Raw genomic sequence first — 27,893 nt, forward strand, 5'->3', positions numbered from 1 at the left:
ATAACCTTAAAGTAATTGCCTTGTAGTTCACAGAATGATAAACAGAAAGAGAAAAGCTGCACAGACACACATGTATGAAAATAACCCTTCAAACATGTTATATGTACTGTATAAAACCGTCTCTCTCGCGCTCTGGTTCTCTGCCGGGGGCGTGGTCTTACAACATTTATGGGCGTGGTTAGGTGCTACCTAGCGCCCAGCAGCTAAGTGATTGACAGCTGAGCCGCTTAAAGCCTCAGAAACTCCGCAGCGCTCAGAAGCGGCACAGCCGGGCCGCTTTAAAACTGCAAACCTAAGGATTTACACACGTTTCTGGACAGTTAAACGCGTTTTAACCGCTTTTCTTCTCACTTTGGGAATAACAAGCAACAGTTAGAGAGGCAGCCGAGGTAAGAAACGCCTGGTTCAGGTTAACCGACGAAAAGTGCAGAAAATGTTGGGATTCTCAGTGTTTTCATGCTGCAGTGTAGTGTAAACCAAGAGGAGGGTTTACTGTTACAAGACTCTGGATAGACAAAATATAATAGTTAAAGGAGCGCAAAGTTGGTCAAACCTGGCTTAATAAAACTTAATAAACCTGCATTCATAGAATGGATTTTTGCTTAAAAACTATTTTAATGAATTTAAAGAATTTAAAAAATGATTTTATTTTAAGGAAACAAGCATTTATTGGGAAGGAAATCGTCTCTTAAATATAAAATGCATTTTTAATGCTCTGTGTGCCCTGGATGTATTTATTTATTTTTATTTTTAACTGTTTTTTTATGTCTAAGTAAGAACTGGTGTAGAAAACACTGATATCCAGGAGCTGTGGCCTCATACAGAAGGATGAAATGAGTCCTGACACTGAAAGACAGCCTGAAACCATTTTTATTGAATAACTGTTAGCACTAAAGATTCTTAAACTATCAAAAGTAAATGCAGTTATTAAGCAGAATCATACATGTGCTATTTGTATAATAATTATATATTTAATTATTGATTTATTAATTGGTGTTTAACGTTAATGTTGCCGCTGGGGGTGATTTTACTAACTTATATACATGCTGCACAGTTTTGTTTGCAACAACAGAGCAGAATATATAAATAGATTTATAAATGATTGATTTCTAGTATTGTGTGAAGAAACCAGAGGCAGAGTAGCATCAAAAACTCAAAAAGGAAGCTAATTTATCAACACCCAACTAATGGATTCTGTTATTAGGTTTCATCTTAACAGGGACAATGCAAGAGAAACATCTGAGTCATGGCATCTGTGGTCTTCCTGGCAGTTTTAAAATGTTCCATGTCTAAGGGGAGGAAGGAAAGGCCACTAGCCTCCTTTGACGTCACTTTGATCTGTAGTTTCAGTTTATATGGGTGTATGTTTATACATGTATTATATTTTTAATCTGCAAAACAATAAGTAAGCAAAGCTTTAAAATAAATGGTGTGGACTACACAGTAAAACATTTCGTGTCAAAGATGTAGTAGAGTAGAAATAGAAACAGAAGTAAAGCTGTGATTGCTACAGAGTGGTGAAACTTGCTTCTGGAGGGAAGGGGAAAATATCCACTTGTGTTGCAGAAGGTATCCTGAGTTCTGAAGCTCTAATCTCACACATAATTTCATATATCTGGTCTTGCATCTACCCTCCAGATAAGAAGAAGGTGTACTTTATTGGTCCCCGTGGGGAAAATCCCTCTCTGCATTTAACCCATTCACTCAGTGAAGCAGTGGGCAGCCACTGGGCGCCCGGGGAGCAGTGTGTAGGGACGGTACCTTGCTCAGGGGTACCTCAGGGTAGCTGTTCAGGGGAATCGAACCCCCGACCTTCCGATCATGGGGCCACCACTCTACCTACTGAGCTATCCCTGCCCCCACAGGGATAGCTAGGATAGGAGGCACACAGTGTGTTCCTGCACTGTGAAAAAGCAGCCAGGGTATCCTTGAAGCTCGTTGTAAATCCTAAACAAACAGAGGACAGCTCATTGTGCTCCAAAAGGCTCCCCATCCTGTGACTTCTCTCAGGCCTACTTTAAATAATGTAACCTCACCAAACACACGTGAGGCCCCGCTCCTTTACAATGCAGGTAAACAGGTGTGTCTGCAGTGCTCACAACTGCTGGTCAGTGATCCTTGCTGAGTTTGAGTGATTAACTAGCTTTTAGCTAGAGGCCAACCTGGCCATGGAATATGAACATTCACTCCTATAACAGCAGATAAGAAATAAGGCATGGCATAAGAGCCCACCTTCTAATGAAGTTTGGCAATTGCAAGCTTTATAAATAAAACATGAATTCATTGGAAATACAGAAGAAAAAACTTGTTTCTGGGCCTCATTTACACTATGTAGAGAAAAATACTGGACCTTTACACCTACAGCTGCTCAGCTATGAAGCTCCTAACATGCGGTTTTTGTTTGTTTTGATGTTGATGCCAGAGGTTTGGAGATCTGCAGTTACTGAGTCAGCAGAGCTTTGACAACTTTTATATACTCTGTGAATCCGGTCTGTAACTTTGCATGGTCTGCCACTTTATGAGTATGTTGCTTTGATTTCTGAATGCTTCCACTTTGCAGTAATGTCACTTACAGCTGATTGTGGGCTATCTAAGAAGGAAGCAGCTTCACAAACTGTTGTGAAATTTCACAGACTTTTCTAACAGTGGGCTCCTGTCACAGCACCACACTTGAATTCAGTGAGCTCTTCAAAATGACTCAGTCTTTTACCTGTTTGTAAGAGGACTGCAAACACCTCAATGCAACAACTGAACTCAGCCCGTTAAACAACACAGCGAGGTGTGTTATTTGCACGATTAAATTAAATCTCAATCAGCTAAATGCCTGAAATGATTTTAAAAACCAGGTCAGAAAAGACTTCAGGTCAGTCTGCTTGTGCGTGTGTTTAATCCCTGGTTTGTGTGATGGCATGTGACCGTCTGACACACACAGAAAGAGCCGGGCTGGGATTAAACAGCGCCGTCTCATCTGAGATTACCTCTTTTTTTCTGTCGTGCTCTCAGTCACACACACACACATTTGTTCTTCCGTCTTTGTGAGGACAGATGATGAAACCATGCACTCGGCCTTGCATACCCCAAACTAAACCTGACTCATAAAATTGGGTCTGAAAGCAAGCTGGAAACTCCAGGGCTTAAAAATTAAGTATCAAAAACTGCATTTCTTCTAATGACCACTCAAAGCTCCAAATGTGAGCAAATCCCAGAGACTCCCACGATAAAACGCTCAAATTTATAGCTTCAAGCTAATTTACCCCTTCATATTCACTCTGGCTGTTTTTCTTTCTCCATTTATCTCATCCATCTGGATACTGTTAAAGTTAGGGGTGTGGCTGCTTTGATTGACAGGTGACTGAATAGAAGTTAGCTGTCATAGGTCAGTACCTCCATCTATCTACTCTAATTCAACTCAGTGAACTGGACCTTTGTGCACTTTACTCTTGATTTATGCCCCCTCATTGAACTTATCTAGTGATGGTTTGCTTATTACACATTATGGAGCCAACTGGAGCATTTTATTGTAATTATGTTAAAAATTATCCGTGTACAGCTTGCTTGGTTTAGCTGGTAACTTAGCAACACACATTTCTTGACATATGGACTCTTCTGGCTCGACAACAGCAACGTGGGAGAGACCGAAGTCCTTTAAAATGTGAAGTCCAAAACCAGTGGGTACAGCCATCATTTCTATACAGTCTACAGGTTTTATGAATACAGAATGCAGAAACGTATAAATATGACCATTTGAGCAGCTGGTAGCTGGCATTTTTGCATAAAATATTCTAAGTAAAATAAATTGATATAGTTTTATTGATTTAATTTTAGCTCTGGAGAAATTACTGAAACAAGCAGTGGAAGAAAATGGGCTCCTTCTGCTATTGATTGTTTTTACCTTCTGCTATTGATGGAGCAATGTAGGTTTTTATAGGCAGGCTCAAACTAAGACTATAACTTATGTTAGGGTGGCACAAAAACAATGATTATTTCAGTGTCACACATTGAAGGCACAAAGAAAAAAATAATGTGTCACAAAATGCTTATTAAATGCATCAATGTCTCCACAAAAAGAAAAATGTTGATACTCCAAAGGCACAAAAGACTTAAAGTGGTACACAAAAATTAAGAAACGCACACACACACACACACACACACACACACACACACACACACACACACACACACACACACACACACACACACACACAGATTAGAGTCCCAGATGGTTAGGGATATAAACTGTGTGTGTTTACTTGTTTTCCTCATGTTGTCAGGACATAAATCAGGCCCTGATAGTGTAAAGAGTTACATTTAGTGCTGCTCTGTGTCACTGTGTGTGTTTCTTTCTCTCTCCATTAGGAGTGCAGACAGCAGGCTCGCTCATCCATGGCATCACAGCAGCAGCAGCAGTGCAAAGGTAGGAATACTGCCGGGTGATTTCCTCGAGACCTCCATGGGAATTCACGGAATGTCCCGGAACGCCCAGGGTGGGCCTCGTTGTCATTTTTCCTGTTTGCTTGTTTCCACTGAAGAGCCTTACTTCCTGCTGTTGCTGCTAGTTTACACACACACGCACACACACACACACACACGCACACACAAACACTGACACAGAGTAAGGAAATAGCTCTGTGATTGTGAAAGTCAGATATATACACAATTAAAATAAGAGGATTTCCTCATGAAAAATAAAATCCTCTCTGCTCAGCGACCTCTTGTTGGAGAGAATCAGTGCTTTACGTAAGACATGAAGACTTAGACAATAAAGAATCACAAAGCACACGAGTGGATGTTAAACAAATGGTTTTAGATCATCAGTCAGATGGGTAAAAGGTTGAAAATAGGTTTCTAGCAGTGCTGTTTCTGTGTTAACTTCAAAGTTTGACATCACAATTTTCTGTTACATTAACAGAAATGGCTTTACTTGAGCTATGCAGCCAGCACAGCTAAAAATAAACGTGGATTACCTTCCTGCAGCCTCAAATCTCTGGGAGTTGATTGTCATAATGTAGAGAAATGAACAGAATTCGGCAGCTGCCTGGAGGGAAGAAAACTAAGCTAAAAATATTTGTATTCTTTGGACAATAGGTCACTGTATTTGTTTATTCCAGCACCCTGCACATGTACAGCCCATGTGTTTAAAAAAACATATAGAGAAATCCCGACTTTACACAGCTACATGTGCACATGCCGGGAATGGAGGAATCACAATTCCAGCAACAGTTAGAGTGGGAAACCTGCAACTCCTTCCAGTGCAGCTGCTGTTCTTACATTGCAGTCCTTTTATGACTGCTTGCACTGGAGCTTCTACTGTGTCATCACAGACAAATCACAATTTCGTCACAAATTTGCTGCGCCTCAGGGCCCAAACAGGAGCCTTTAGTCAGTCTGCAGTGTCCAAGCCCTGTGACGGAGCATCACGCTGCCAATGCCGTCTTCTAGTTTAGCATCCTGAAGCATCTGAACATTATGGAGGAACATTCAGTGATGTTTGAGGATCATCACACATGTGAGCTGGTTCTCTAGCCAGAACTTGGAGAACCAAACAGAAACCTTGTTAAAGAAGCTGCATAGTCCAATCCTGAAGCTGGTGTATCAGCTCAGGAGCTTGATCCTAAAGTGGGTGTGCACCTTAAACGTGTCCCTCATAGTCACACTGTCAAAGTAGAGTTTCACTATAAATACATGACATGGAAACAGCTTTGGCTCTTCAGATGTAAGATTTTTAAGACCGATACTGATACCAATATTTGGTGATTTTAAAAAATCTGATATACCGACAGATTTTTTTTTCTTTCAGACACATGAAGAATAAACAGTACACATAATTATTTATAAGTAATTACTAATATTCATGGTAAATACATACTGTGTGTAAACACTGATGGAGAGCCAGCAAACGCATAGGCGCAAGTGGTCAAGATGGGACTCCCAAAGTAATCTGAAAAGAGCAGCCACACTAGGAATTGTATATGTCATTAGGAGGGCTAACAACACCAGCAACAACTGTAATATAAAGACAAATTTTTATCATGAGACGAAAGACGAAATTAACAAACTTTCCACTCTGTCCTTCTCCATATTCTGCAGGCTAGCGGCTAGCTGCCCACCAAGCCCGGTGCCAGAGACTGATTCTAGGCAGAGGGAGCCAGGTAATGACCCTCAGTCCTTCCATCAGACAGCCTCCACGCATTGAGCCGGATCATGCTTTAGCTCCCTGACAGTCAGTCAAAATGATGGCCTCGGTGGTAATCGGGGGACATCGGAAGAAGTCCCTCACTTTGAGAGGTGTGGACCCAGAGACCTGCATGATCGTGTTTAAGAACCACTGGGCACAGGTGATCTTTTTATTTACTCCTGCATCATCTTCATCTTCACTGGTTAATCAGTGCTTTGCTTCACAGATAAAGTCACTACTGACATGTTTTTTTAGCTGCTCTTTGTCTCTTCTGTCTGGCCTGGCCTAGTTTCACTTACAATGACTGTGTGACTGTCTGCGTGTGTCTATGAATGTGTGTCAGCATTACTGGCCAGACTCTGGCCCTTAAACACAGGATCCATTTAGTACAAATCACTCTCCACAGCTGCCAAGAAAACCCCCACACACTCTGCATCGTCTGTGTGTGTACAAGTATTTTGTGTGTGTTTGCAAGTGTGTGCATGCGGTCCTTGTCTGAAGCAGCCAATGTCAAAGGTTAACACAAGTCCAGAGAGTGAATTGCGTTCTTGTTTCATTCATCTCTTTTTCATCCCTCCCACGGCTATCTCTCTGTTGTGGCATCTTAAATGTTTTACAGCAATAAAATTATTTTCTTTATTAGACAAATTAAAAAAAAAGTTTAGTCCATTTTATGTGAGCTCCAGTTAATTTTCCTCCTTGGCGCGTTTCATATGTGGACATTTCAACACAGTCATCGCACTTGGGTGAGGACAGATGATCACACTCACATCCGTTGGCGGAGGTTGTCTCGGTCTGTCTCCAAACAAACTCCCAAGCGGTTTATTTATGATGACAATGTGATCCCACCTCAGTCTGCACATCGTACTCAGCAGATTTCAGCTGAGTTTCAGTTTCAGAAATTACGAAGAAATTAAATACGATGATTTTGGGAGTAACTTATCCATGTTATCCATTAGTCTGCAATGCAGCACCCTCTGCCTGTATTTCTTTTCTTTGCTCCCGGCACAGACACATTCTGCCAATATATGGACTGAACGGTCTTGTGTGGTTTGTAGCAACACATTTTGGTTTGCTTGGAATTTCTCTGTGTTACAAAAAGCAAAAGTACAGGAAATAAACTCATTAACTGATTCAGACTAGAGTAAATAAACAAAACACCCTTTTTCCAAAGGCTGATCGAGGTAAGCTCAAATTTGTCCACGAACTCTAGGGAAATCAAATATACACAGGTCAAAATTGCTCAGAATTACAAAATTACTCCTCAAATAGAACATTGACATTGCCACTCCATAAGTTTTTGTGGTGCCTAGTGGTCATTAGAGGAATTACAACTGTAGTCCTTTAACGTTCAGCTGAGAAGGGTCCAAAACAGCTGCATATAAATATTATTTATAATGCATTGAGGTAAAGAGGTGATGGCAGTAATGATCCAGTTTGGTACCATTAGAAACTAAAGGAAGCCAAAATAAAAACATGATATAAATAATGCGTTTCTGTTTTCTTCATGCATTAATTTAAACAGCATTTTGCCCCAGTGACGTTTCTAACCTGGACGCTTGAGAGATTATTAAGTGACATTATTTATGCCATATTTCATTTAATAAATCTGTCTCCAGCTGTTATGTTTGTGTTTGTACCAGGATAAAGCTTTGGTTTAGTTAGTTTAGTTTTTAACTTTTCCATGCAGAGTTTTAAATACATTCTTTAAAAATGTACTTTAAAAAAATCTGAATACGCTTTGATAAAACAGGTGTGAGTATCTACTGAGTAATTTCCTCTAATCACTCTCATTTCAGGTGTTTGTTTTGCTTGTCGTATAAAGATGGCTGTAAACGCATTGTCTTTTACATCCTTGTGTTTCTGTTGTTTTTCAGGTGGTGAAGATCCTGGAGAAACACGAGCCGAGTCGCAGCGGCACCAACGCGCTGAGTTTCCTCACAGGTTATGGTAGCAGCGGCGGCAGCAGCAGCTCCGGAGCGCTACGTCTAGGCCCCATCCCAGCCGACGAGGCCAGCGCCGTCCAGAACTACGTGGAGCACATGCTCTTTCTACTGATGGAGGAAGAAGCGGGCCAAGGTAGGATTAAAGAAATCATCCCTCACTGTGCAACAAATGCAGTAGTATACTGGGACTCAGGAGTGTTTGTACACCGGTACCAGGGGGAGCGATGGGTCCGATCCTGGAGTTTGTGGTCCTTGAGGGTGTGATGGAGAGGCTGTTTCTGTGGAGTCTGAGGAGGCAGTTCACTGAGGACATGAAGCTAGAGCAACTCAGGATGTACCAGATGCTTTTGTCTCAGGCCAAACAGCCTCTGCTTCACCATAAACCGGTTCTGCGGCCGCTAATGATGCTGCTCGCCTCCTGCGCCGGAGCTGCATCTGGTGAGTTGGAGGTGAAAGTGTTGAAATGTTTAAGATTTGACTTCCCAGGCCAAATGAAGGTTTTGCTGATTACTACACCATCTAGTGGTACAATGTGGTATTACATTACAGTGCAGCCAAGCCCAAGTTCAAGTTCAGCTGTTATCTCTTCCATACAATACAATATATATATATATATATATATATATATATACACAGCACCCATGCTATCTTGCATAGATGGAGCGCTTTAGGTTGAAGTTGTAAAATGTTCCTTTTTTTTTTTATATATATATATACATATATATATAAAAAGAAACACCCAGCACGCCCCTGCGGGCGGTTTATCCTTCAAGCTCGGGTCCTCTACCAGAGGCCTGGGAGCTTGAGGGTCCTGCGCAGTATCTTAGCTGTTCCCAGGACTGCGCTCTTCTGGACAGAGATTTCCGATGTTGTTCCCGGGATCTGCTGGAGCCACTCGCCTAGCTTGGGAGTCACCGCACCTAGTGCTCCGATTACCACGGGGACCACCGTTACCTTCACCCTCCACATCCTCTCGAGCTCTTCTCTGAGCCCTTGGTATTTCTCCAGCTTCTCGTGTTCCTTCTTCCTGATATTGCTGTCATTCGGAACCGCTACATCGATCACTACGGCCGCCTTCTTCTGTTTGTCTACCACCACTATGTCCGGTTGGTTAGCCACCACCATTTTGTCCGTCTGTATCTGGAAGTCCCACAGGATCTTAGCTCGGTCATTCTCCACCACCCTTGGGGGCATCTCCCATTTTGACCCCGGGACTTCCAGGTTATACTCGGCACAGATGTTCCTGTACACTATGCCGGCCACTTGGTTATGGCGTTCCATGTATGCCTTGCCTGCTAGCATCTTGCACCCTGCTGTTATGTGCTGGATTGTCTCTGGGGCATCTTTACACAGCCTGCACCTGGGGTCTTGCCTGGTGTGATAGACCCCAGCCTCTATGGATCTTGTGCTCAGAGCTTGTTCTTGTGCTGCCATGATTAGTGCCTCTGTGCTGTCTTTCAGTCCAGCTTTGTCCAGCCACTGGTAGGATTTCTGGATATCAGCCACCTCCTCTATCTGCCGGTGGTACATACCGTGCAGGGGCCTGTCCTTCCATGATGGTTCCTCGTCTCCCTCCTCTTTCTTGGGTTTCTGCTGCCTGAGGTATTCACTGAGCACTCGGTCAGTTGGGGCCATCTTCCCAATGTATTCTTGGATGTTCCTTGTCTCATCTTGGACTGTGGTGCTGACACTCACCAGTCCCCGGCCCCCTTCCTTCCGCTTAGCGTACAGCCTCAGGGTGCTGGACTTGGGGTGAAACCCTCCATGCATGGTAAGGAGCTTTCTTGTCTTGATGTCAGTGGCTTCTATCTCCTCCTTTGGCCAGCCTATTACCCCAGCAGGGTACCTGATCACGGGCAGGGCGTACGTGTTGATGGCTTGGATCTTGTTCTTACCATTCAGCTGACTCCTCGGGACTTGCCTGACCCTCTGCAGGTACTTGGTGGTTGCAGCTTTTCTAGCGGCCTCTTCATGGTTCCCATTCGCCTGTGGGATCCCCAGGTACTTGTAACTGTCCTCTATGTCTGCAATGTTGCCTTCTGGTAGTTCAATCCCCTCAGTTCTGACTACCTTCCCTCTCTTTGATACCATCCGACTACACTTCTCCAGTCCGAACGACATTCCAATGTCATTGCTGTATAGCCTGGTAGTGTGGATCAGTGAATCGATGTCTCGTTCACTCTTGGCATACAGCTTGATGTCATCCATGTACAGGAGGTGGCTGACAACTGCTCCGTTCCGTAGTCGGTATCCGTAGCCAGTCTTGTTAATGATCTCACTGAGGGGATTCAGGCCTATGCAGAACAGCAGTGGGGACAGAGCATCTCCTTGGTAGATCCCGCACTTGATGGTGACTTGTGCTATGGGCTTGGAGTTGGCCTCTAGTGTTGTACGCCACATCCCCATTGAGTTCCTGATGAAGGCTCTTAGGGTCCCATTGATCTTGTACAATTCTAGGCATTCCATTATCCAGCTGTGGGGCATTGAGTCATAGGCCTTCTTGTAATCAATCCAGGCAGTGCACAGGTTGGTCAGTCTGGTCTTGCAGTCTCGGCTGATTGTTCTGTCTACCAGTAGCTGGTGTTTTGCGCCTCTGGTATTCTTGCCAATTCCTTTCTGTGTCCCGCTCATGTATTGACCCATGTGCCTGTTCATCTTAGCCGATATGATGCCTGACAGGAGCTTCCATGTAGTACTGAGGCAGGTTATTGGTCGGTAGTTGGAGGGGACCGGTCCCTTCTTGGGGTCCTTGGGGATCAGGACCGTCCGGCCTTCAGTTAGCCATTCCGGGTGTCTCTCGTTAACTAGCAGCTGGTTCATTTGTGCTGCCAGACGCTCGTGGAGTGCAGTCAGCTTCTTCAGCCAGTAGGCGTGAACCATGTCGGGCCCTGGTGCTGTCCAACTCTTCATACTGGAGACCCTTTCTTGGATATCTGCCACTGTGATGGTTATTGGACCCTGTTCAGGGAGGTCGCTGTGGTCTGCCCTCAGATCCTCTAGCCACTGAGCATTGCCGTTATGGGTTGCATCCTGCTCTTCCAGTATTGCTCGGTCTCCAGCCTTGGTGGTGCTGTTCTCTTATTGTTCCCTTGCCACTGAGAGTACACCTTTGCTGGTTCTGTGGAGAACAGCTGGTTTATTCTCCTGCCTTCTATCTCTCTGGTGTACCTCCTCAAGCGGCTGGCCAAGGCTGTGAGTCTTTGCTTGGCAGTTTCCAAGGCCTCAGGTATGGACAGCTTGCTGTATTTCTTAGGCACCTTATTTGTCACACCTTTCTGCAACTCCGTTAGTTGGCTAACCTCCCTCCGTGCTACTTTGATCTTGCCCTCTAGCAGTACCCTCCTTCTCCATGGAGGGTACTGCCCCTTGTCACTGTTCAACTTGTAGCCAAGCATCTCACTGATCACTGCTGCCGTATTGTAGATCAGCTTGTTAGTGTCGGTAATCGTGGTTGTAGGTATTGCCCGTAGTGCTGCATTAACATCATCTAGCAGACCTTCTGAGGGTACTTCACGTAATCATCCTATTCATGTAGCCCCTTCCGCCAGCGTTACTTGCGTAGTAGCATTCCAACAACGCCCTGTTTTCGTCTCTTGCCCACCGATGCCTTCTTGTTCCAGTAGCCCACTTGTCGTCAGGGTGCCCTGGTTCCTCAACACCTGACGCGGACCTTGTTGATCCGGGCGACGTCCGAGCCGGCATGCCTTCATACTTATCTGTCTCGCTCATGTCTGCGGTAGGCTCGCTTAGCATAGGGGGTCTAGCCTTAGGACCCTTACTGGATACAGATGCCCCAGGCAGGAATCGAACTTGCGATCCTCTGTTCCAAAGGCGTGTAGTCTAACCACTACGCTATCCAGCTGCATATTTATTAAGGGATGTTTTTAGGTTTAGATTTTTACATTAAGTACCTGAAGTGTCACTTGAAGCCTTTTGCAGACACTGTGAAAAAGCATCAGTACACACAGTGTAACCACAGCAAACAAAGAATGGTATTTCAAATAAGGTGATTATTTCCCCCTCATCTTTACATCAAAATGGATTTAAGTGGTTAATTATGAGGTCATTTCTCAAGCTGGAGGTGTAACCACTAACCAGTAAGACGTTTAATTGGTTACCTGACCCTTTAATCACCTGCGGCCCCCTGCAGACACCGGCGGCGTGGTGGAGGCGGAGCTAGTTCTCCTGCTGAACCAGCTCTGCGTGGCTCTGGTCAAGGATCCCTCAGTGCTCGAACTGTTCTTCCACACCAGCGAGGACCAGGGAGCTGCCAACTTCCTTCTCTTCTCCCTGCTCATCCCGTATACACACAGGTAGGTACACACACACAGGTGCATACACTCTGCTGGATAAAAAAGGGTAACACAAATGTACACAGGTAACACACAGGTAATGTATGTACTTCAGAACTGCACAAAACTCATAGCCTGTGTTATCTCTGTCTCTCAGGCAGGGATTGGTAGGTCAACAGGCCCGAGATGCTCTGCTGCTCATCATGTCTCTGTCTGCCTCTGAGCCTCGAGTCGCTCAGCACATTGCAGAGAACACATACTTCTGTCCTGTAAGTAAATGCACAACATAAAAAGATAACTGTTTAAGAATTACAGACCATTTTTTCATACACAGTCCAACATTTTCAGAGGCTTGTTTTTTATACTTGGATGATTCCCTGCCTCAAAATGCTCTGCTCAGTCTTTACTGCTGCCACCTTCAGCTGCTGCTTGTTTGTGGGTCAGTTCTGTGTTTAATAAGTTGAGTTGAGATCATCTGAATTACTTGGCCAACGAAGATTATTCCATGTCTTTGCCTTGAATTACTATTGGGTTGCTTTGGGTCATCATCATTTGCACTGTGAAGCTTCATCTGTGCAGTTTTGCAGCGTGTGTCTGATTCTGGACACTTTACACTTCATCCAGCTGCTTTGATCAGCAGTCACATAATCAATAAGCATTAGTGCCACTGGCAACATGCATGCCATCACATTACCTTCCATATATCTTACACACTGTGTAAGATACAGTGAGATGTAGGGACAGTGAAAATGTAGGGGACAGGAGTAAGATACTTACTACTATGTGTGTGCGTGTGTGTGCGTGTGTGTGAGTGTGCGTGAGTGTGTGTGTGTGGACATACCTCCTGTTCTTGAGTGGAACCGGTTATTTGCACATTGTTGTGAACCTTCTGTGGTTGTACTTGTGAAGGCGTTTCCTGACTGTAAACCATAATGATGACACACCTACCTGTGTTCTTGACTCGGCTCGATGTTGTGATGGGTTCACAGTTTTCTTTTGGTGTTTCAGCCAAACGATGACCTCATTCACTTAGATTGACACCTGACTGACAGTCAAATGGAGAATTCCAGTAAAAAGCTAACACATACAAGTTCAACTCTCTATTTTTTAAATCTGTTTTAAACAAAGGACCAGACCTCACCTGGCTATAAAACTGCTTGTCAGTCAACTATTGAGTTATTTCTGGGCCTTTGAAAATGAGAGAAAAATATCTCTGACTTTTGTTAAATCCCTTGAATGAAATCCCTGCACTTTGATCACATGTTGATTTTTTGCTTTGATCTTTGGTGGTGCTAGGAGGCCAAACTACATAAATTGTGTCATTGTCAAAAAACTTATGAACTTAACTGGATGTGTACAAGTCTCAAAAATGTAAATGACGATTGAATGTGCGTAAAGTTTAGAAAGAAAGCACTTAAGTCTAGAAAAAGGTGCTTGTGTGAGTGAGGCATAAAAAGCTCTAATAGAGCTCAAAACTGCGATATAAGAACCACATCATTTAACACTTGAAGAGACGACCAATCAGGGTGAAGGATACTGCTGATTAACGAATCACAGTGTAGTTAATATATTACAGGGGTACCCAGGTAACCTGTTTTCTCAGTTTTCTCAAAGACATTGTGCAACATTATGAATATGGTGAGAACAAAGTGGTGTTAGATTAAGACTTCTGTGTTTGCATTATGCTGTGAAACTTTAAATACGTGAGATTTATGTCACATCTGTAAAGTGTTTAAAGCTATTCTTCACAAGCTGAGCCACCAGTTTATCTCACATAGACCCCCATTAGCCCAGCTAAACTGGGTTAATCTCCACATGCCTTCCAGCCTGCAGAGAAAAAGGGCGTTTATTCCTCTGCTGAAGTGAAGCAACTGACTGTTTTCTGTTTCTCTGTTTGTCAGCAAGATTATACACACACTTCATAAAACTTACTTGAGAGGATTGAGCACAAACTAAGAAAGAAAGAATCAAATACATGTTTCTCACAGATCTGGATAACTTTTATTAAAAGTGCAAACTGCACGGATAAGAAGGGAAATGAGAGGAATTAGGAGAATAAAAAGGCCCTTTAACAGCCCGACCCTTGATCATTTAACAGATTTTTTATGAACCAGATGGTTGTTTAATGAATACAATCAGTAGTTTTTGAGCCAAGTGTATGAGCTCCCCCCCATTCATCTCCCCTCTGTATTGTAATCTCATTAGCGCAAGTTATGCAATAAACTAATGAGCTCATACTGCTTCCTCTGGGACTGTGTGTGATGGATACAGAGAGAGAGGAGAAGCAGATAACTGAGGGAAAACTACTGTGGAAAGTGATGAAGGGGGCTTAAGAGGGAAACCCAAAGAAACAGCAAAGAGAAATAAGAGAAAACGGAAACATTTGAAGAAAAATCGTGTTTCTACAAAATTGAATGAACCTTACTATTAGTAATTGATTAATTAAGCAGTCAGTTACTTGAAAAAACAATTAAAGTAATTAAAGAAAATATAAAAACATATGTATATGTGATAAAATGTCATAACAATAAAAAAAGACCCTTAAATGTTACAGTAATGTAAGTACATGTTTGTGTGTTTCAGTGTTTATCACTGCGTCAGCCATGTTGGCTCCAACCCTCCCAGTTCCTGACTGTGTGTGAGAGAGAGAGAGACCCACGGTGGGGGTTTCATATGTGAAAGGGCGAGCAAAGACATCTGAGCACGTGCCACCTGTGTGTGCTTGTGTTTGTCCATGTGTCAGATTTAAGCTCATGTGACCACTAGCTGACCTCAATCTTTATGCAGAGAGCAGCTTAGTAAATCAGCGTGAGATTGGCCCCAACACAAAGAGGGATTAGCAACATGCACATGATTGGACGCCTGCCCGATTGCTAACGAGACCCGAGACGGCAGCTGTTGACGGCCAGCGCCGCCACCACTGCTGCTGTTTATACTGATGTTGATCACCAGCTCTCCTCCTCTCTTCTTCCTTTTTCCTGATATCTCATCCCTGTTTCTTTTGTCTCAAATGAAACAATGTCTTTCTTTTCTTTTTAGAAACAACTTCTCGCTCCGCAGGCTACTTCTTTGCTCACCTCTGTGTTTAAAGGACCAGTTTGTGAAATGCCATTTTTAGTGTGAGCCATTTACCATTTAGCTTAGCTTACCATAAAGACCTGAAACACAAGGAAAGGCCTCTCGTGGTTTTGTCTAAAGGCTGCAGCTCTTGGACTCACAGCTATTTCCATTTTCTTAATGTATGATTAATCAAAAAAGACAAATAGGTCCCACTGAAATATTTAGACAAGCCATTACCAAAGTAAAGAGCGCTGTGGCCCATTTAGAAACCAGAAACTCTGAAATCTTCTCTTTAATCATTATATAGGAGAAGGTGGTGTATTTCCTTGAAATTTTTATTGAAAACAAAAAACAAAAAACACAAGTAACACAGAGCTATAAATTGCTAATGCTTACCAGTTACATGCTAGGGTGACCAACCGTCCTCTTTTCCCCGGACATGTCCACTTTTCACGTTCTGTCCGAGGCGTCCGGGGGGACTTTTGAGATGGATGAAAATGTCCGGGTTTTCCTATAGGCCTACAGAGGACCCATATCTGCAACGTCATCCCCGAACTGCTGTGCTGTAGGTGGTAGTTCAAGTCACTCTTGAAGCTCTTAATGAAATCCAGTACTGTGGCATTTCTCAGACTTAAGTAACCATGGAACAGAGAAAATATTCCCAATCATACTTTGACTGGGAGAATGGTGGCGTGCAGACAAAATTAATTGAGGTTAGAAACGCCAAATGAGACAGCAGAAACCACTGCACAATACCTTACTGGTACCTCACTGGTAAGCTTTCTTATACAGATGAGGCATTATTTCTGTAACATTATTTAATTCCACAGGTTTTTAAGTTATTTTTTTGCACTTGTTGACTTGTAAAAGCCTATATGACATTTTTTATTTCACCATTCATTAACCGCACAGAGAAGGCATCTTTTAAATATGTTAAAATTTTATTTAAACAAACAGTATTATTAAAAATTTTCATGACTGGGCCAAGTGTCCTCTTTTTTGGAAATCAAAATATGGTCGCCTTACATATGCAAAGTGTCATGTCATGTGTGACCAAAACTCAACCTGCAACAGAAGAGCAGCAAATTTCAGTCAGAGTAATGAGTACTATCACAAACTAACCACCTCCTATTTACAGTTTTAATACACATGTTGTATAAATACATATTATTATATAGATATGCAACTGTACATAGTTTCTATGAGTAATTTTCAAACTGACCTTCTGTTGTTGCTGCAGTCCACCAGGGGGCCCCGGTCCCTGATTTACAGAAAGAAGGGAAGCAGAGAAGGCAGGAGGAAATGAACAATCTAGAAATACAAAGAATCATGAGAAAAACAACAAATATAACACGGACCACGACAGTATTTGCCACAAGTCACTTCCACCTTTAGTCAAAAGCATCCAGAAACACCAAAATCAGCAAGTTGTAAAATAAAATTTCAGCAGTTGTGGCTCCAAAGTCAGCATGGATTTTTGGGATTAGGGAACTAATGTTTTCAGGGACACAATAGTAGTGTTTAATAGTAAATAAAAATATGGTAAAGAAATCTATAATGTCAGTGAACTTATCATTTAAGATTGATGAACCCTTATATACCCCCACAGGCATCATCAGGGCTGATGCCCGTGCAGCGACCCTTTGGAAAACCTGAAAACTATTCTAATTTAAACCATGCCTGTTGATTTACACTGAGGTGTTAAAATTGGTCGTTAAGGGTATGGCGAAAGTCTTCAAATGTTGTCTCTCTTTTTGTTTCTTTTTGACCAACTCTTCTTCAGAATGTAAATTTTGAACACCTGTATGTGTGTGTTTGCTGCAGGTGCTGGCCACGGGTCTGTCCGGTCTGTACTCGTCTCTTCCGGCTCGGCTGCAGGTTTACAGCGAGGACTGGCACTCTCTGGACCAGGCGGACTGGCAGCAGGTAACAACCACAGTGCTGGGGTGACAGGATGAAATCATGAATGAGTGAAACTGTGAGAGAAACCAAAAGTAGTGTCTGGACTTGTACCTTCGTGTGTGGGGGGTGTATTTCTGTTGGTGCCTGGGAGGTTTCAGTTTTAAGCCATTTAAGCAAAGTTTGTGGTTTTCCTCATTACTTCAGAGGACTGAAGATGAAGAGCTTCCACTTTAAGTACACTTAATCTGTACTATGCTCAAGCATGAATGCCTTCCTTCCTGACTTGGCCAGACAACTAATTTTCCAGTATATCAATGCAACACTTGTGTAACAGCTATGCAATGGTAATTAAATCTAAAAAGTGATATGTGCAGTATAATATGCACAAGTATGCGTTAGATAAATGTATGAAAAATAAAACTATGTTAATTAATTATACAAGTTAGTAACAGAATTAATGAGAATAAATGAATCAACACTTTGTGTTTGGGTCAACAGGTTCCTGCTCTGGTCCACTTTTTGCACTCTCTGGACTTTTGTAGTGCTGTTACCAAGGTAACACACACACACGCGCACACACACACGCACACACACTTTATTTTTACTCTGTAAGTGTACATCTTTGTTTCCCTCAGGTGGCTCATCCGTCCATCCGCTCCCAGCTGCTTGGTTACATCTACAATGGCTTCCTTGTGCCTGTACTTGCTCCGGCTCTGCACAAGGTATCACATTTCATCACGACACTGTAAAGAAAGTCCCTGATAAAGTGCTGTGCAGGTACAGGCAGCAAACCGAAAGAAATCTACAACAGGAACAGTTGCCTGTTATGTAACAGAGTTTTAAAGGATGATACTGTCAGAGGTTTTGGTTACCAAACACAGTTATGTTGGTCTTCCTGCTGTAATAACCATAAATACTTTATTTATTCATGCAAAAACATTACACTTATACTCTATAGAGTGTAAGTTTGACCATACAGTAATTTCAGCTGTTTTTGTAGCCACTAAAGTTTTTAAAGTGACCAGACAGGACATTTATTTCCTCATCTTTTACATTTAGTCACCAGTAAACATCTCACAGGAAAGCTATTAATACAGCATTTTTACTGTAATTCCAGCAGGATAAAAACACCTGCATGGAATACCTATTACTTAATCACATCCTAGTGTATGTGATCATTTGTCTGTCTGTGAGTAGCTGACGGTGGAGGAAGTGATGACTACCACAGCATACTTGGACCTGTTCCTGCGCTCCATCTCTGAGCCCGCCCTCCTCCAGACTTTCCTCTCCTTCATCCTGCTGCACACACATGACAACGTTCACATCCTGGACACACTGGTCAGCAGGGTCAACACACCTTTCCAGGTATCCACACAGTCATCTAATACAGCTGCTTCATGCTCTGTCATGCAGTAAATGACCTTTGACCTTTTGCATGTCCTTCAGTTGGGCACGGTGTCGCTGGCTCTGTTCAGGACTCTGATTGGGCTCTTCTGTGAAGATGTCATGCTGCAGCTGGTCTTCAGGTCAGTCTAACAGCAACTCACAGACACACATCTTTTAATTAGTGCTAATAAAATATTACAGTTTCACTAGAACTGGAACTTCACTGCAGAAAATGTATTATTTAGACGATCCATTTAAAACACCAGCAGCACAAACACTCTATCTATGATGGTAAGACCTCACTGATCACTGTCAGCTACAGCTTCCTTTATTGACTTACTATAAAGCATTTTAACATGGGGAAACTGCACCTGGATGCCAGTTGTGTATAACATGCTTGGACTGAGTGTAACTGCTCTGTGTCTCCTCAGGTATCTGATTCCCTGCAGCCACCTGAGCAGGAAGCAGCGCTGCTTCTTGAAGCAGAGGGACTGTTACTCCTCCAGTGCTGCCTCCTTCCTACTGCTGATGCCCTCCTGGTTCCCTTTGCAGCTCCAAAACTCACTCACACACTCAGAGCACATCCACTGGCCCAAAGCAACCGGTCAGTATGTTAGCGGGTAACGGCTTATTTATACATTAGCTTTGGCTGTACTGACCTGTTCCTCCTGAACCGTCTGTCAGATCTGTCAGTGTCAGACAGCGTTGGTTACTGTCGTGGTTCAGACTTCCTGATGGATGTAAACTACCTCCATTACCTCTGGGATGCCTGTCAGGCTATCTCCACTGCCCGCAGGTTAGTGTGACTTTCTTCTTCTTCTACAAAAAGACTATGGTTCAGCCTGGGTCTGATTACTAAAATTAAATGTGATTTGGGTTGTTTCTCATAACTGGTGTACATGGTGCATTGCACCACTTACTGGGAAACATGCAGCAAACCAGAGTGTGAAACAGTGAAAGTGGTTCATAGTGTTATAGTGACATCTGCTGGTCAACATATGCTATTACATTTGTACTAAAAACCTTGATTGTTGTTATTGGTTTTAAATGGTAAATGGCCTGTATTTATATAGCGCTTTACATATCCAGTCATCCACCCATTCACACACACATTCACACACTGGTGATGGCAAGCTACATTGTAGCCACAGCCACCCTGGGGCGCACTGACAGAGGCGAGTTAAAGTTCATAGTTTTGCTTTTCAAACTACAATTAGATAAGCGCGAACTGAAAACCAGCAAGGCACATCTAAGGTAGGAGAACTGAGACATTTGTGGTAATAGATAAATGTTGCCACAATAATGAGTTTGGTCTTTTATCTGACAGTGAAACCAAAATCAAACAAAAAAATGCACTCCTTATCGTTGTAATCTTAGGTGCAGGAAACAGACTAATAAAAGAAACGAGAACAACAGCTTACAGCCACGCTAAGACTGAGCAACACTTTAAGTTACATGCTAATGCTTACTTGTTTATACTCTTTGTTTTGTGGGTTGGCATGCAAATATCTGATAATGGTTGGCTAATGGGAATGCCATTATTGTTTCAGATCTGAAAGTCTTAGTGTAAAAGTTTGCATAAATACATACTTTTAAGCCTCTGCGGGGGCAGACCGTGTGTGGGTGTGTGAGGACCCAGGAGCAGACACAGGTGAGGAGACCAAAACTAACTTGAACAAAAAGTGAGCCTTTTATTACGGCTGATAATCAGGGCAACAAAACAAGGCAGGAAGCACAGAGGCAAAACTAAACTGGAACCTAAACTGGGGAAAACTGAAAACTAAGAAAACTGAGACTTCACTATAAAAACTAGGAAGACAATGACAAGGTCACTGTGATGACTATGAACAGGACGTCGTGCAGGAACATGAAGGAACTATAAACTTATAGCACAGACTCCTGAAACCTGACATGACATGAAGGGTGACACACAGACGACACGACGCTGAACACAGGAAGACAGAGGACTTAAATACACACATGAGGTGATCAGGGGATGTGGAGACACATGAGGACACAGCTGTGACACTACTGACTTTTAAACTACCATCCTAATGTTGTTTAGGCCCAACTCGTGCCACGCTCGGGACACGCTTGTGTCCCTACCTCTACCAATCAGAATATGGGCTCAAGGTCATGGACTGCCTTGCACTGGGTTTCATCACTTTGGGCCTCCATCCATGATCAATCCAGTGAATGGATTTGACCGGGATCTTAGTATTTATAATGTTAATTTAAAGCATTGCTGTGACAGAGCCCTGTGGTTATGATTTGGGAATTTTTCGAATTTAACTAAAAGTTATACACTGAGTAATTTCAGAGAAGTTTATTGAATCTATATTTTTTTCTTTGTTGGCAGGTCTTGCCGTTTATGGTCGGCTTCTTATGATGGCATCAATCCTCCACTTCAAGAGTATCGATCTGATACACCTGGTAACAACATGGAAGATGAGGAAGAGTTCATGCAGCGAGTCAAGAGCGACTCCATCTGCTCACTGGTTATCAGTCCTCCGCCCTCTGCCCTCTCCCCTACACCATCCTCTTTAGACAACAGCCAAGCGGGCAGAGCCAGCTCCGCCCTTGAACTGGAGTGGGATGACATTTTTGCAGATGACAATCCCTTGGTTTCAGCTGTGGTAAACGTGGTGCTGGCGAATGGGGATGTATCATTGGAGGCAGACACATGCACATTTCCGCCAGCACCTCCCCCACTGCCTCCTCGACACATCCAGGAAATGCGGCGCAATGCAACCAAGCTGGTGCGCGGCTCTTATGTTGAAGAATCCGAGTTTCAGGATGACGTTCTTGTCTATGATCTCATTGCTAAAAAGGATGCAAAGGCAGCCATTTTGGATCGGATCATGCTGGCAAATCGCCAATCCCGTGGGAGCATCTCGAAAGGACAGCGAGTTTCAGCAACAGCGACAACATTAACAACGATGTTAACAACAACAGGAAGGACGGTTCTGGAAACTGTAAACAGCATTATGTCGGCGAGGAGGAGGAGCGAGGATGCAGGAAAAGAGGAAAGAAGAAGGAGTGAGGACTGTGAAAAGGAGATAGGGAGAACAAAGGAAGGAGAAGAAGAAGAAACCAAAAGGATATTTGGACACAGAGGGTCACTGGGAGATCAGCTCTTTACCAATGGCTTCAATGTAAACAATGACATCATCGACGAATGTGATGATGCAGATGATGATATATACATTACAGCTCGTGTCAGCCATACACCTGGAGCACATCAGCAACATGTACATGAAAGCATGCAGTCACCCTCAACATGTTTAGTAAGAAACACTTTAACCAATGGCCATCATGGATCTGAATCATTTGACCGTCCCATATCTCCAAGCCTGCCTGACGACAACACAAACAACAATGACTTCCTGTCCCAATACTGTGAGCTCATGCTGTCATTAGGGGTAGAACCAGACTATGAGGACATCACAGAGGATATTGACACATTCAGGAAGCGTGTCCAAGTGCTAAGGCAAAGACTTGAAGAGGAGGAGGAAGAGCTTTGCACTGACTTTGGTTTTAGCTCCTTTGGGGATGACGTTGGGGCAGAAGAAGAGGAAGAGGTGATGCGAGAGGAAGAAGAAGCGGAGAAGATCAGGAGCGACACAAAGAAAGGCGGCAGGAGACATCAAATTCCATTTACAGGTCTGTGCTTGTGTAACATTTAAAGCAGCTTCACTGATTTATTAACCTCAGTCACTATACACATTTTTACAAGACAGAATGAGAAAGTTTCTTTTGTGTCAAATATTCAGAATTTTTTCCAATTAACGCTTAACGTAATGTAGATTTGCAACATGGTAACGTGGTCAAAAATAAATGTAGCCACTGAAAATACAAAAAAGCTGTTGGTTGGATGTCAGTTGTAAGACTAAAAGACACCCCCCCCCCATTATTTTACACCTGATACAATGCATTTTCTCTTGACGTAAACTAACCAGGTCCATTCATCAGTGTGCTCTTGTCTCGGCTGGAGAACCTTCTCGAAAACTCTATTGCTGTAAACCTGCTTGTGACAGGCATCCTGGCCCAGTTGGCATCGTACCCACAACCTCTCCTGAGATCCTTCCTGCTCAGCACAGACACACAAAACCAGCCTAACGTTCGCACACTTTACCAGGTAGGAGTCATACATCTGACACGACTCATGCAGGTCAGATTGGATTTTGTTAATAAAAATGTTATGTTCACTTTCATTCTGTAGGTGCTGGTGTCGCTGCATGCTCAGATAGAGCGCTATGTGATGGCCAGACCAGACTATCCTGCTCTAGTCACTCAGGCCTGGAGGTTCTTGTTGGCAAAAGACCAAGATGGCAAATTCAGAGGTTAATAAGTACACATATAAACAGGATACAAAACAACATATGTTAAAGTTAAAGAAACAAGTTAGATAGTCTGCTTTAAATGGACAGTGTGATGGACAAGAGCAGGCAAGAGTCTCTGTCAGCTATGCTGTTTGCAGATGACATAGAATTGAATTGAATTGTATGGAGGACAGTGGAATATTGTAGATGAGTTTAAATAGTTATAGTCAACCACTCCAAGCAACAGTGGTTGTGGAAAAGAGCTGAAGAAGCTCAGATTGGGCAGAATGGGGTTTTTTTGGCAGAAAGGTAGCAGGAGGAATAGAAATGAAAGATTCAGGGCAGACAGATTCAGGAGTGAGGATATGGAGAAACAGCTCAGGTTGGACAAAGTAAGAATGACTGAATGTCTTTAAGCGGCTGAGGAGCTGTGATGGCATGACAGAGGATAAAAAAGACAAAGAGATGATCCACTGTGAAAAGTTGTGCTTAAAAAGACGTAAAAGAGTTGTTAAGTCGACAGCTCTTAATTTCACCAACTTATTCTGGCCATGCCAGCAAACATCCTAATGTTTCGGCCTTGTGGCCTTCATCAGAGAAGCTCTGGACTAGAATACATTTGTGAAACTGAGAATTGTTCATTTATTACTCTTGGGCAGTCAACACTGGAGCCACAGATGAGTACATCTGCTTTTCTTAGCACTGATAGCGCTGGGCAAGCCTCTGACTAAGCTTGAAATACATAATTTGTAGATGTTGTCAGGCCACCTCTGAAAGTGTGAACACAGTCATTTTTGGAAAGTTACAAATAAAACGTTTTTCAGACGTCAGTTTATGATACTTGTGTGTGTCCCGCAGAGTGCCTCCAGTCTCAGGGCGGTGACATCATCCTGGATCCATCGCTTCCCAATGGCTCTGTGAAGAACGCTCTGCCTTTGCCTCCTTTCAGTGTCTTGCCCCCCTGTCCTACTATTTCCCCTCAAGCCAAGAGCCGAGTCTTCGCCATTATCCTGTACGCCGAGTTCCTTAAGGAGTTGGCTGCCTTGGCCCAGGAGCACAGCATTGCCTTGGACTGTTATTCTGAGGAGTAACGAATGCAAACCCCTGTAAAAAATCTGCCTCCCAGATTGCTGCTGATAAGATCAAGGATATGTGTTGTGACCACCAGCAAAAGACTGAGCTCAAGGAGAAAACATGTAGCATGAACTACTTTCCTCATCGAGGATTAATATAAGCGAATAATTTAAGTAGTATAAATATTCAGATGTTGTGTATGTTCCTGGTAGCACTTGAAAATGTTGATGCTTTCCCCATGTGAATATGACTGATATTTATAAAATGATTTTGAAGGAGATGATTTTGAAGAATCAGTACTGAGTTTTATATATTTGTGGGATGCGTGAAAATAGTTTTCTACCATATTTTCTTAAATCTTTGCATGGTTTTGTTGAGATGGAAAAAGTTAGACATGTGGTTCAAAATGCAGAGGACCTTTTTATTCCTCCTCCTCAGGAAGGACAAAGTGCTGCAGAAGCTGGTTGACAATAACTCTTACCTTACATGCACTGAAGTGACTTTGCATCAAATAGATCTAAACTTTAATTTATTTTATTGTGTTTTCATATCCAGTAAACAATTCACTAATATTCAAAATGATTCATTAAAACTGTTAATGCGAGACAATTTTTTCTTACTTTTAACACCAGCAATTTTTTTCTCTTATAAAAGGAGGCAGTAAAATTTAACCTTGCTTATATTCCCAACATTTTCTTCGTTTTTTTTAACGTGTATGGTAGTTCAAAGACATTTCTAAACCTCAAATATCCATCCAACATCTGACATAGCAGCTATGAAAAAACAGAATAAAAAATGGACAGAGCTTCAGTCTGAAGTTAAAGCAGACCTGTCTTAAATCAGCTCTTCGCCCCTTATTTCACTAAACACTTCCTAATGAATTTATAAGCTCATTCACTAATTTGTTGTGATAACGAGTAAAGCAGTAAGTTCCTTTTGCAAATGATTATTATTATGCTCAGAAAAGATGATTATGGATGTTAGTTTGCTTATTTACTAATGACTAGTCATTATTTAAAGAGTATGTGATGTTCCTTGGTTTTATAGTCATAGTCACATCCACACCTTTGGTTCCTGTGATTAATTATAAAACCCTGAAACATTGACTTTGAGGCTTCGCAAACTGATGGGCAAAGTCACAGTGCCTACATTTATCTTTTATACCATCTGTGGTTTGTCAGGGACAAACCCTCATCTTGAATCAGAGACACAGATGTCATAAAAGACGAGTGCAGACAATGTGGTCTGTAAAGTCCCAGCCTTGACCTGACTGTATGTACTGTCATCATCTGGGTGTTTTTCAAACTGTATGTGATAAACGAGGGGTGGATCTGACTGAGAAAGAGTCAACCTGTCAACAGGTCAATCATAAAATGCACTTCATCTTCCATTCAGTATGACCTGATGACCAGCGATTGTGACAAAGTCATCAGGGAAGTGTTCCCAAGGTTACAGAGCAAGGAAGCCTTTCCCATAGATGTATATGCAACCAGTTGTCTGAAGGAACTGCCTAGTGTGTCACCACAACAAGAAAAATGGAAGAGAAGGTTAAAGGATGGTAGAAGTTTTACTTGTTTTTTTTAGTGTGGTTTTGCTAAACCTGATCATGAGTAAAAATGAAAGTTATTTCAACTACTGTATGTCAAGATTAAAGGCCTCACACAGGATGGAAATCCCAGGCAGGAAAGTGTAGCTCATGAGAGAGATTATATCAGATTTTTTACTTCCTGATGACACTTCTCTATAGCACGATCAGTTGCACTTCATAGCATAGCGGAAAATAAAGCTGTAGTGTTAAAACGAATAGATGTTTCATCAGTACTGTCTTTATTATTCTCATTAGGGTCCTAAATATCAGTACTAATATACAAGGCACTGAGTGTTGTGAGATTAAGCACCTTATTTGTCCTTACTGTTGTTTTATTGCTGTTTGTATTTACCAGACTGGCTCATGTGCCTGACAAAGCCATTCTAAGTGTACAGTAGTTCATTTTTTGCTTATGTGTATTTTTTGAACATTTTGAACCAGATGGAGGAAATTTTAATGCTGAAATTCAAACAAAGTGAGTGACAATCCTTGAAACAGTATCTAAAGTGTCAGGTTGCTCTGATCAGTTGTGTCTTCCTGTTTATGTGTTTTTGCTGCTGTCTTCATATGCAAACGAACACACAGGTAAAGTATCAAAAGCCTTACTTCAGCTGACTAAAATATTAGTGCAATATATAATGATGCAAAGTCAGTGGATTTTGATTTCCCATGCAGATATCAGATGTTATTTTTTTCTTTTAAACCTCTGTGAATATGATTTGTTGTTGTTAATATAACATTTTAAACTTCATGTTTGTCTTTAAGGTGAAATTTTTCCACGTTGTGATGCTCCTGTGCTTTTGTCTTTGCTGTGTTGTTTGTTGGAAGAAAAAGAGATTTGGTTTCCTGCTTACATAGTTTTCAGGTGGCAAACATAATCACCGATCTGACTTCAAACACCAAGAAACCATGTTTCTCTCTATTTTTAAGCAGTAATAGATGAGGTCTGTATGTAGAAAGCACAGTTTCACCCATGTGCACACTGCCTGTGAATGCATCTATCAGATTCTCCTCCAACTGAGAACTGTTATTCAAAACCTATACTAATAAGTATATTGACAAAAGAATTCCCTCATCCATCCAAATCATTGAATTCAGATCTTTCAGTTGCTTCATGGGCACAGTTGTATAGAATCAAACACCTAGGCATGCAGACCACCTCTACAAACACTTGAGAAAGAATGGGTTGCTCTCAGGAGCTCAGTGAACTTCAGTGTAGTAGTGTGATAGGATGCCATCTGTGCAACAAGACCAATTTCCTTGCTACTGAATATTCCACAGTCAACTGGAAGTTATTGGGAATGTCAGAAACACAGTCACAAAGTGCTAGGCCACATAAAGTCAGTGGGGTCAGGAGATGCTGAGGCACATAAAGCGAGCCCAGGTCTCCAACCTTCTGCAGAGTCAATTGCTGCAGAGTCCAAACGTCATGTGGTCTTCAGATTAGAATGGGTTTCTATGGACGAGCAGCTGCATCCAAGCCTTACACCTGACAACCTGATTGACCTGCACAGAGTCCTGACCTCAACACAAAAGAACAGCTGTGGGATGAATTGGAGTTGAGACTGTGAGCCAGGCCTTTATCAGTGTCTGACCTAACAAATGTGCTTCTGTAAGAATTGTGAAAAATTCCCATAAACAGAATCCTAAACGTGGGGGAAAACATTCCCAGAAGAGTTGAAGCTGTTTTCGTCGCAAAGGGTGGGCCAACATCATATTAAACCCTTTCGGATTAAGAATGAGATGTTAGTCATATGCCTGTGAAGGCACATAAGATAATACTTTTGGCAATATAGTGCACCTGACTGAAGTCTGACTCTGATTTGCATTACTGCTGGCACAATCTGGTGAGCGTTTGCTCAGATCTTATTCTTCTTGTCACCAGTGTCCATCATCTGCTTTGAAATAAATTATTACCAAGATGATACAACTTGACACAGAAAAGATTTTTGTTTTACGTCTTGGTCATTTCTTCTTGTGGCATAGATAATGTTTGCATTTTAGCTTTTGCAATCAGTGATAAAGTCTGGTGCCTAACCCAAAGGAGAGATTTTGCACTTACATTGTGCAGCAAGTTTTTGCTGTATTATCACATTATCAGGTCCTGCACATTTATAATCTGGTAACACTTAAGTCGTGTACATATAG

The 27,893-nt window shown here is 42.4% G+C and overlaps 1 protein-coding gene across 2 annotated transcripts; it reads left to right on the forward strand.

Moving 5' to 3' along the window:
- The first annotated feature begins 229 nt into the window (after nt 1-229).
- Nucleotides 230-26,496, forward strand: LOC147334896 (FHF complex subunit HOOK-interacting protein 1A-like). Of its 2 annotated transcripts, none has more exons than XM_086286838.1 (18): nt 230-389; nt 4,357-4,414; nt 6,088-6,335; nt 8,053-8,254; nt 8,338-8,559; nt 12,272-12,434; nt 12,571-12,682; nt 17,298-17,399; nt 17,874-17,930; nt 18,011-18,097; nt 18,573-18,740; nt 18,822-18,901; nt 19,193-19,365; nt 19,446-19,557; nt 21,121-22,424; nt 22,721-22,899; nt 22,984-23,104; nt 23,942-26,496. In XM_086286838.1, exons 3-18 carry the CDS (start codon nt 6,231-6,233, stop codon nt 24,172-24,174), a joined length of 3,420 nt encoding a protein of 1,139 aa, XP_086142964.1. In that variant the 5' UTR covers nt 230-389; nt 4,357-4,414; nt 6,088-6,230; the 3' UTR covers nt 24,175-26,496. The 2 variants fall into 2 exon arrangements, with proteins under 2 accessions (XP_086142964.1, XP_086142965.1); XM_086286839.1 differs by having other exon boundaries at nt 4,365-4,414.
- Nucleotides 26,497-27,893: the final 1,397 nt, after the last annotated feature.

The sequence above is a fragment of the Aulonocara sp. 'chitande type north' Nkhata Bay genome, linkage group LG3, assembly GCF_057382095.1.
Source record: "Aulonocara sp. 'chitande type north' Nkhata Bay isolate Kocher_YH1m ecotype deep benthic linkage group LG3, A_spYH_male_GT1.1, whole genome shotgun sequence".
NCBI classification, from domain to species: Eukaryota; Metazoa; Chordata; class Actinopteri; order Cichliformes; family Cichlidae; genus Aulonocara; species Aulonocara sp. 'chitande type north' Nkhata Bay.

What these genes read in the sequence shown, in the direction of transcription:
- LOC147334896 (XM_086286838.1), top strand. Translation starts at nt 6,231, where the DNA reads ATGATGGCCTCGGTGGTAATCGGGGGACATCGGAAGAAGTCCCTCACT. An exon ending in ACGTTCGCACACTTTACCAG is followed by an intron (nt 22,900 to 22,983) that starts GTAGGAGTCATA and finishes TTCATTCTGTAG; the next exon opens with GTGCTGGTGTCGCTGCATGC. An exon ending in CCAAGATGGCAAATTCAGAG is followed by an intron (nt 23,105 to 23,941) that starts GTTAATAAGTAC and finishes TGTGTCCCGCAG; the next exon opens with AGTGCCTCCAGTCTCAGGGC.